The sequence below is a fragment of the Abramis brama genome (genome assembly GCF_963993115.1).
Source record: "Abramis brama genome assembly, chromosome: 14".
Classification (NCBI taxonomy): domain Eukaryota; kingdom Metazoa; phylum Chordata; class Actinopteri; order Cypriniformes; family Leuciscidae; genus Abramis; species Abramis brama.
In genome coordinates, this window is record NC_139976.1 from 38,588,061 (window position 1) to 38,598,060 (window position 10,000).

Here is a 10,000-nt window from a genome sequence, read left to right on the forward strand (position 1 = left end):
GTTATTGATGTTAATCACAATAATCAGCGACTCAAGGACTCAATGATGAAGTACACACAGATGCCGACTCTCACATGCATGCGATCTCGTATTCAGTTCTTTCACAGTTACACACACACACACACACACACACATCGTGTGGACTATTCAGTGTAAACAGAGTCTGTTCTGTCCTGCACGAATGAAAACAAATGGGAGAAAATGTGATGTGTAACAGATCCGCATTCATTCTTAAAGGCACAGCCGCCTCATAAACTGTTGCTCTGTTTCATTAATGCTAATAAAAAACACTCTGATTTTGACTGAATATCTTTATCTTTAATATGAATCATTTTATATTCAGTTCATACAGTGAAGACTATACAGTGTTTTATTTTTACATTTTGATTATTCAATTAATTCAATTAATGATTAAATCAATAATAATATCATAAAAAAAAAACATTTTTTGCAGTGTAATAGCACTTCTTCATCTGCTTTACGTCTCCGTATCTGCGGCTGGTCATGTGATGTTTGATGACGTGTGTTTCAGAGGAGATGGTGGATCTCACCGACCAGCTCTCAGATGGAGGGAAGAGCGTTCACGAGCTGCAGAAGATGAAGAAGAAGATCGAGATGGAGAAGGAGGAACTGCAGGCGTCGCTCGAGGAGTCGGAGGCAGCGCTGGAGGTCTGGACACACACATCACACACTTTACTCTCACAGGTGTTCAGAAACATGGATCTGATCTGAAATGAGTTATTAGCAGAGATCTACTCATCATCACACAGAGACAGATTTAAGAGAATTAAGGTTCTCCGTCCGGCTCATGTGTGAGATGATGATTAATGGAGCTCTGCTTTAGGAAAGATAGAATGTGTGAGAAACACATCTGATGATGTCACAGCTGACCCCGTGACCTCCAGATGACCCCGTGACCTCCAGCCTCCATCTCACTGCACACTTACAGGCTTCATCCAGAAACTCTTGATCTGTCCATTTAGAGCTGTAGATGTGATCGTGTGGAGGGATTTATTCATCTCCTTTTTTAGCAATAGAAATATTTCCTCCTTAAAACTGCAGTGAACCAAAGACAGTCTCAAAAACACGCTTTGAAATCGCTGGTGTTTCTGACGTCACAAACTACCTTGTAACCAATCAGATCAACGTGTGATCGTCAACCAGTGGATCTCTGAGCTGAGTGAGTGAGTGGAGGCGGGGCTCATTTGCATATTCATAGAACCACGAATACTAAATGAGGCAAGGGTGTCGAGTTGCATTCAAGATATTTTAACGCATGAAGACATTTTTTCAAGGAAAAAAGCTTTAAATATGTAATTTTGGTGATAAAAGATGAAGTTTTAAGGTATACAATTATTGACTAAAGTTATGTAGTTAACTAATGTTGCCCTAAAATGACTGAGAAATGTATAATATATGGAAAACTAGGAGGTAAACAGAACCAAAAACTACACTTAAAATACCTAAAATAAGGTTAAATTATTACTTTTATATATTTTTCAGTCATTGAAAAACTTGATTTAATTCCCTTTAACAAAACTGAAAATCATATTCACTCTCAAAATATATATATTTTATATCTTGCAAGAATTTTGCAATTGCAAAAAATAAAGTCAGAATTCAATTGCAAGACAAAACTCTATGTCAGAAACAAGCTGGCTTTGTGAATTTCCTGTGTGTGTGTGTGTGTGTGTGTGTGCAGGCCGAGGAGACGAAGGTTCTGCGTTTGCAGCTGGAAGTGTCTCAGATTAAAGCAGACATGGAGCGAAGACTTCAGGAGAAGGAGGAGGAGGCCGAGGCCAACAGGTACCATCATCTTCATCATCATCATCATCTTCATCTTCATCACTGAAATTACCTCTTCTGCCTATAATCAGTCAGTCCTTTAATCCTCCTGTTTTCTCCACCTCATCCTTTATTTCCTGCCTTTCACTGGCGTGGAATACTCATGACGGTGAGGAACTTCATCTTGTTCTCTGCTGATACAGCTTCAATCTGTCCGTTTCCTCATCCTGAGTGTCATTCACTGGCAGAAAGGAGAAAACACTAAATAAACAGCTAAATATGAATTTTATACATTTATTTTTCAATTTTTCATATCAGGATACTGAAGAAAAAAATACAAAATAAACAGGCTTAACTATGACTGATTGCATTATTTATTTATGTTTTTTTTTTGTTTTTTTCTATAGATATTGCGATTTAATATCATTATTCTGAATTCTGTTGCCCACAATAATTGAGTAGTGAAAATCTGATATTGTTACCAGGGTTATTATCATTAACTAAAACTACTTGAAATAACTTATTTTCATTGAAATAAAGATAAAATATAAATATTAGGTGAAAAACCTAAACAAAATGAAAGTTAGAAATGTTGCCTTGGCAATAAACTTAAAAACTAAAATTATTAACTGGAACAAAATTCAAATAAAACTGAAACTGAAATAAATATAAATTAAACCTAAATAGCAATATTAAAAAAGCTCATAGGCTCATGATGAAACTACTAAAAATTTAACTAAAATTAACATAAAAAAACAATATAAAAATAAAAGCTAATTCAAAATGTTCTATAATAAAACTAAAATAACAGCCCTAGTGTCTATTTTTAATTTCACTTATAATTCTCCAGGATTATTAGATGGTTTGCTGGTCTAAGATGGTTAGTTCTCAGTTCAATTCAAGTTTATTTCTATAGTGCTTTTTCATAATAAGTGCGTGTTTCAGAGCAGCTTCACTGGAAATCCACATTTCAATGTTCAAAGACCTTAAATCGCTAAAGAAGACAGACTGAAAGACCAACCAATCCAGCTTAATCTGGTCTAAAGAGTTTTGAAGCATTGTTTCAGCTATATATATACATATAATTTTCTTCTAGACAATCTTTGTTGCATTATTTTTCTGTTATCACTGTAAAGCTGCTTTGAAACAATCAGTATTGTAAAAAGCACTATAGAAATAAAGGTGACTTGACTTTGCTTGTAATGATTATCCTCTGTGTGTTTGTGTGTGTGCAGGAAAAGCCTGATTGTGATGATAATCCTGTGTGTGTGTGTGTGTGTGTGTGTGTGTGTGTGTGTGCAGGAAGAGCCACCAGAGGGCGCTGGAGTCGGTTCAGGCCAGTCTGGAGGTGGAGCTGAAGCTGCGGGTGGAGTCGGCGCGGCTCAAGAAGAAGATGGAGGTCGATCAGAGCGAGCTGGAGCTGCAGGTGGAGCAGATGAAGAAGAGCAGCGCTGAGATGATGAAGAGCGTGAAGAAGATGCAGCAGCAGATCAAGGTCTCTTCCTCACTCTAATGCTGTGACCCTCATCCTCCTGTGAGATTTATGCTCAAACTTTTTATATTAAACCAAATGTTATTACAACAAAATAGAGTATTACAAAGTATAGACACTTTTTTCTTTTTTTTACATTAAGACCAAAACCAAAGATACTACACATCAATTAAAAGGAAAAAAAGGGAAATAAAAATATAGAAAATTATAGCAATAGTAATACAAGTAGGTAATATACAATACGTAAGCAATAAGGTAAGAGAGGCTGTGCTGCATCGTGAATAAGTCACAGCTGAAGGGCGTTGTTAGGCACGACGTGAAGCGGAGTCACGATTATTCACGATACAGCACTAGCTTCGAGTACCTTATTGCTTTTATAAAACCTTTACCACATAATATAAACATTAAAGCCAAAAAATATGTATCAGTGCAACTTTTATGAAGTAAAATCACTAAAAGCCTTCCTTCCGCTGGAAAAAATAGTCCCTGACCGTGAACAGAAGTTACATACATTATTTCGCCATTAGATGGCGGCAAAGACTATCTTTATGAGTGAGTGAGTCAGTAGAGAAGACTTTTATATTGAAAGGAAAAACTTGTTGTGAACACGGAGAAGCAAGACGCAACTGATGAATGATTAGCGTGTCACAGAAAACCCCTGAACTGTTAAAAGGACAATATATCGCAGCGGAGATTCAAATTGATTTTTTATTACGAATTTAGGACTGACCTGAAGGACGATACTACATCTACTGTAAATGCAGGTACACTTACTCACTCGATCTCTCACAATGCTACTCTATAAGCTTCAGTGAACAATATCAATGAGAACAAACATATGTTTACGTTGCTAAGAGTGGTTGCTAGCGGTGTTGTGTAGTGATACATAGAACCATTGGGTGAAGCGGTCATAGCCGTGTTTTATTGTGAATAAAACACAGCTATTGACCAATCAGAATCCAGGACTGGAACTAGCCGTTTTATAATCGTTTTATAATGACTTAATGGATGAAGGGTTGTCTAAAGCTGCCCGCTGTGCTTTTCGCATATCCTTAAGCAGGTTGTGGTTATCGTCAAACCAGTCTTGGTGGTTCTTGCTCTTATAGCCGATGGATTTGGCTGCCGCATCGGAGAGCTAACATAGTTCCACTGTTGTTCCATGGTGTTTTCTGCGCTCAGACAAGTTTCCAATTCCCTAAGTTTCTCAGCTAGGCAACGTCGAAACTCACTTCTTGCTTCTATGTTTCCCAAGCGGTTCCAATTTAACCTCTTTTTTTTGGGGCTACCTAGTACTCCACTCCATATCCTGAAGCTCTGTCCCACCCTAGCGTTGAAATCCCCAAGCAAGAGGATCTTATCACTCTTAGGGGTCCGGCAAAGAGTTTCATCCAGTGCTTGATAAAAGCATTCCTTGGCCTCATTTTCAAATGGCAAAGTTGGTGCATAGGCACTGAGAAGTGTGGCATAACGCTTTTTTGCCAGGGTGATACGGAGGGTCATTAGCCTTTCACTAATGCCTACAGGTGTTTCTGTGAGACTTGGTAGAAGGGGTGTTCTTGATGGCCATTCCTACTCCATAAAGATGTTTTCCACCTGGGGGGAAACCTTTCCAGAAGAAGGCATAGCCCGTCCCTTCCTCTGTTAGAGAGCCTTCATCCAGAAGCCTGGTCTCACTCAGGGCATTGCTGATGTCGATGTTGTAGCGGCTCAGCTCAGCAGAGATCAGGCCTGTTCTCCTGTGAGGTCTGTCAGAGATGCCATGCGAGTCCAGGAGAGTCCTTACTTTCCATGTTGCCAGTTTTATTTGGTATTGTTTCTTATTTTCCTTATTTCGACGGCAGTAGTGGAATAACCTGTTAGGTGCGGTAACCTATCCAGGTAAATGGTTGAATGGGCAATTTTTAGGCCACCTTTTCTAGGCCCTTGTCCAACTGGGGTCAGCATTGCAGTCCCTAAACAGGGCTGCTCAGTCGCACAGGGGTCTGCCGAAACAGCTGCCTCTCAGTTGATAGCGACCAAATACCCTGTGCCGCTGCCATGCAGGATTCTGACTAGGAGCTCCCAGTCTATTTGTACCTGCTCCCGTTGCCAGACGCCCCAGCGCCGTCAGACTTTAACCATATGTAAGGTCCAGGTATTGTTACCGTGGTCAGAGGTGGAGACCTGCGCAAGGAAGGTTTTAAAGTGCCAAAGGGAGTGCGCCATCCCCAGTAGCACTATCTTCACCATGATGAGGTAAATCCCAATGGCAAGGGTGGTCCCAGGACAACCGGTCCCCCATCTTGGCTGCAGGAGGCTGTCGGGTCCAGCGCACCTCCAGCGCATTGCTTTTCTGTCAGGGTGTGCTCCCTTAGGGGCCATTCACATATCGCGTTTTTTGCATGTGCAAATTCGTTATTTCAAATGTAGGCGCGCGGCAAGTGCACTCATAATTGAAGTGACGCAGTCGCAACGCGCTCGTTTTTCCAGGCACGCCTATGCCGCGGAATACTTTTCAGAATGCTGCAAGCGCACCGCAGGTCATGTGACAAAAAACAACCGATCAGCTTCGGCCTTTCTGTAACATCGAAAGCTCGGCCGAACAGCTGATCATAGCTGTACAGGGCGGGTTTTTATTTCTCATCTCCATAAATATATCTAGTAGTAGAGCTAATGCAAGGGCTAGAAATCAATTAATCCTTTGCTGATAATTCCTCGTCATCATGGAGAGCACAGTTCATGGTTGCATAGCAACAACAGACGCCACGGGAGCGCAATCGCTTTTGGAAAGGAGAAGAAACATGCGCTTTCCACACATTTTTAGACGCGATATGTGAACGGCCCCTTAGTCTTGTCTCAATAGACTAACCACAAGGCAGTGGGGCTATTTGCCCATAGCTGGGACAGTGGTTGACGGGCGCCAGGGCGTGTCCTCACAGTGTCTCTGGGGCCCACTGCTGCTCCGAGATCCCCTGTAGTTTAGCCTGGGACCGTATGATACCCAGTTTCCGTGTGTGGCCCAGAGGAGGCACTACAGGAGTCTTGGTGGTGGAGAGGCTCTGTACTGGCAGGAGGAGGCTTATGCACTCGGCTCCTCTTTTCACCCTCTATCAAGGAGGCTAGCCAGTGGCAACAGCTGTAAGCAGAGAGAGTAATAAGCAGAGAGCACAGTGCGGCATGCACTAACTACACTACACTACTGCACTAGACGCTTCACACACACCCTGTGTTGTATATACACTCACAGGTGACCAGAGGATGTGTGTGTGTGTTCTGCAGGATCAGCAGGCTCAGCAGGAGCAGGAGGCTCGTGTGCAGGAGCAGCTGAAGGAGGAGCATACACTGATGGAGCGCCGCTGCCTCCTGCTGGTCACTGAGAGAGAGGAGAGTCGAGCCGCGCTGGAGGCGTCCGAGAGAATCCGCAGGAGTCTGGAGACGGAGCTGCAGGAGACGGCCGAGAGACACAGCCAGCTGGACACACAGGTACTGACCGAGAGGAAACCTTCCGGTCTCTCTCTTCAAACCATCACTGAAGTGCTATTCATCGACTGGCCACTAGAGACAGGCTGCAAACGGGAGTCAATCCCATAGACCCCCATGTTAAAATGCCCAACTTTACAGCAGAATTTTCTTTTTTTTACAACCTGGTACAAAAAGTGGTTTTGGTCTATATAGCCAATTTTGCCCTTCATGAAAACTGTGAGGGGGGTGAATTTGTTTTATAACTCATCCATTTAAATTAAATTAAGCCTTAAAGTTCTGCATAATTAAGGGCGTGGGCACTTGAGTGACAGGTGGATTGTCGCTGATGTCGCTTCTAGCTGTTTGTCTGCTGTCTGTTAGCGTCACGTCACCTCAGCTAATCCGCCTCGCTGCACATTTTCGTTTATCCGGGAGTGACGCACTGCCAAGATGGCGACGGCCGGCTCCGCCCACTTTGGGCTTCAAAAACACTCTTCAGAAACACTATGAGTGACGTCACGCACACTGCGTCCATATTTTTATACAGTCTATGGTTTTGACCCTCAACACTGCTGTGCTCACAGTTTATCATAACTGTCATTACTTTATCTGCTTCTGTAAGTAACAGAGCTGTGTGTGTGTGTGTTTGCTCTCAGCTGCAGTGTGTGTCGAGTGGCAGGAGGAAGCTGGAGGTGGATCTTCAGCAGCTGATGCAGGAGCACGAGGAGCTGCAGACTGAGCTCAGATCAGCCAACGACAAGGCCAAGAAATCAGCCTGTGAGGTACAGAAACACACACAAAACACACACACACACACACATGCTGAAGCTGACGCTGTGCTGTCCTGCAGGCGGTGCGTGTGGCGGAGGAGCTGCGGATGGAGCAGGAACACGTCACACACCTGGAGCGCATCAGGAAGAGCCTGGAGATGCAGATCAGAGACGCCGGCAGCCGGATGGAGGAGCAGGAGCAATCGGCCATGAAGGGGGGCAAGAAGATCCTGCTGAAGATGGAGGCACGGGTAAAGATAAATCATAATCATGAGATGAGCTCAAAACTGACATAAAAAGTCATTAATATGATGAAAAACGTTTTGGTTAAGTATGTAACCCTCGTTCCCTGATGGAGGGAACGGAGACGTACGTTGCTGACGACTGAGGGAATCTCGCTAGAGAGCCAATCTACTTCGAAACTAAACAAGCCAATGCACACTGGCATGCAATCATTTTCAACAGCTGCTCTGCCTCGCAGCGTGGAGATATAAGGAGCAGTAGGTTGTCAGTTCTGGGAACCAGGTCCAGGTGGGCCAATAAGGGGCTACCAGCCGGACCTGCTCCTCGTCCTCCCTGACCTTGCACGATGTAGGCCCTGGGGTCAGCTGTGAGCCAGCGCATCTGAACCGAGTGTTCCCTCGGTCAGAGAGTAAAACAACTGGCAATGGGTAGTTTCTGGAGAGGCAAACAGGTCTACCTGTGCGGCTCCGAAACGACGTCATATCAGCTGGACCGACCGGGAATGGAGTCTCCATTCTCCCGGGAGTGGAGACAGTCGTGACAGCTCATCGGCTGCACGATTGAACACCCCAGTAATATGAACAGCACAAAACCTCAGATGCTTCTGACTCCAAAGGAGAAGATGGCGGGCGAGTTGCGACATGCGATAGGGGCGTGGACCACCTTGCCGGTTGATGTACTCAGCGGTCACAATGTTGTCAGTATGGACCAGTACATCTTTGTCCTGTGGTGGCTTTATTAGGCGGCCCAGAGCAAGACATACTGCCAACAACTTGAGGCAGTTGATGTGCCAATGCAGTTGCGGACCCGTCCACATCCCTGAACCTGCATGCCCGTTGTACGTGGACACCTGTTCTAGAGGCACTCCGGCCCGGAAAAATTAGGGGTCTGACCCGGGCTGAAGGCTTGACGGCAGACCTGAGTGATAGCCACCTGGTGAGTGCCGCATTGCCACACCCATCTCGGGACTCGGCCATGAAGCGAGTGCCTATGCGGCCTCATGTGCAAGCCGAGCGGCGTTACTGCGGCTGCCATATGCCCCAGGAGCCACTGAAATAACTTCAGTGGGGCCACTGTCCTGCCTTTGAATGAATTCAGGCAGTTCAACACTGACTGGACACGCTCTTCTGCGAGGTGTGCCGACTGTGTGACCGAGTCCAACTCCATACCGAGAAAAGAGATCCTTTGTACGGGGGGGTAAAGTTTGCTCTTTTCCCAGTTGACCCAAAGACCCAACCGGCTGAGGTGACTGAGCACCATGTCCCTGTGTTTGCACAGCTGATCCCGAGACCAATAAGCCAGTCGTCGAGATAGTTGAGAATGCGAACGCCGTGTTCTCTCAGGGGAACAAGGGCCGCCTCCGTGACTTGCCAGGCGAACTGAATCGCATAGCCGAGCCTGATAGTCCGAATGAGCCAGCGAGAGGGGCTGGGAAGCGCTAGCCAGGCCGATCCAGCGGGACCAGAGGGACTACAGGCGTACCCGCAATGGGGCAGCGAGGTGGAACTAAGTTTGGAACAAAGCGAGGTTATGATAAATACGTTTTATTTAGCTAATAATGACTTTTAACTCATAATTTAGACGACTTTAGAAGATTTTTTTTAGAAGATGTTGCGAAAAAGTGTCTTCAGTTTCTTTCAGCATTTCAAGTTGTATAAATGAGCAGCAGTTAAAGGTGCCTTGTGTAAAAATAAATAAATTCATACTCCACATTCCATACCAGATGGGGGCAGTATACCTCCAGAAAGTGAGTTGGTCTACTCTAGAGTATGAATATCTTCAAGCTACTCCCCTTCACCTTTACCAGTGAATATGTTCATATTCGTTTTGTTCATATTACATTTTTATTGTTAGTTTGAATTACATTAATTTGACAGACAGCATTCGCTGATGTTGACCAAGCTAGCGCCAACATAACCAGAGCTTCCAACTCTCACGCATTCACCGTGAGACACACGCAAACACTTTTCACACGCTCTCACCCCACACATCAATTTTCTCACGCACAGAAAAATCGCGAAGCAAAGAGGACACGGAGACCGACAGACTAGACAGAGCAGGTTAGTTATGATATAAAAAAAATCTCAGCTCTCAGATTCTGTCAATTTTATTACGCAATTCAAACAATAAATACCGTTTTGGCGCTTGTAAATGTTACACGACAGATCCCTAGCGCATGTGAACCGATCATCTCTACTAGCTAATAGTAAAAAAATCACGAACACTGAAAGATACAGTAACGTTAGGCTACAACTTACCAAAATGTATT

General features: G+C 44.3%; 1 protein-coding gene across 3 annotated transcripts in view; it reads left to right on the forward strand.

Annotated features, from left to right (window-relative positions):
- Window positions 1-10,000, forward strand: part of LOC311095813 (uncharacterized protein MYH16) — a 108,131-nt gene that overhangs the window by 94,166 nt on the left and 3,965 nt on the right. For all 3 annotated transcript variants that reach the window (XM_084134619.1, XM_084134618.1, XM_084134620.1), the window contains 6 exons: window positions 533-669; window positions 1,703-1,806; window positions 3,088-3,280; window positions 6,536-6,739; window positions 7,375-7,500; window positions 7,569-7,739. In XM_084134619.1, coding sequence (XP_083990745.1) covers window positions 533-669; window positions 1,703-1,806; window positions 3,088-3,280; window positions 6,536-6,739; window positions 7,375-7,500; window positions 7,569-7,739 — 935 coding nt within the window. The remainder of the gene's footprint in view (window positions 1-532; window positions 670-1,702; window positions 1,807-3,087; window positions 3,281-6,535; window positions 6,740-7,374; window positions 7,501-7,568; window positions 7,740-10,000) is intronic.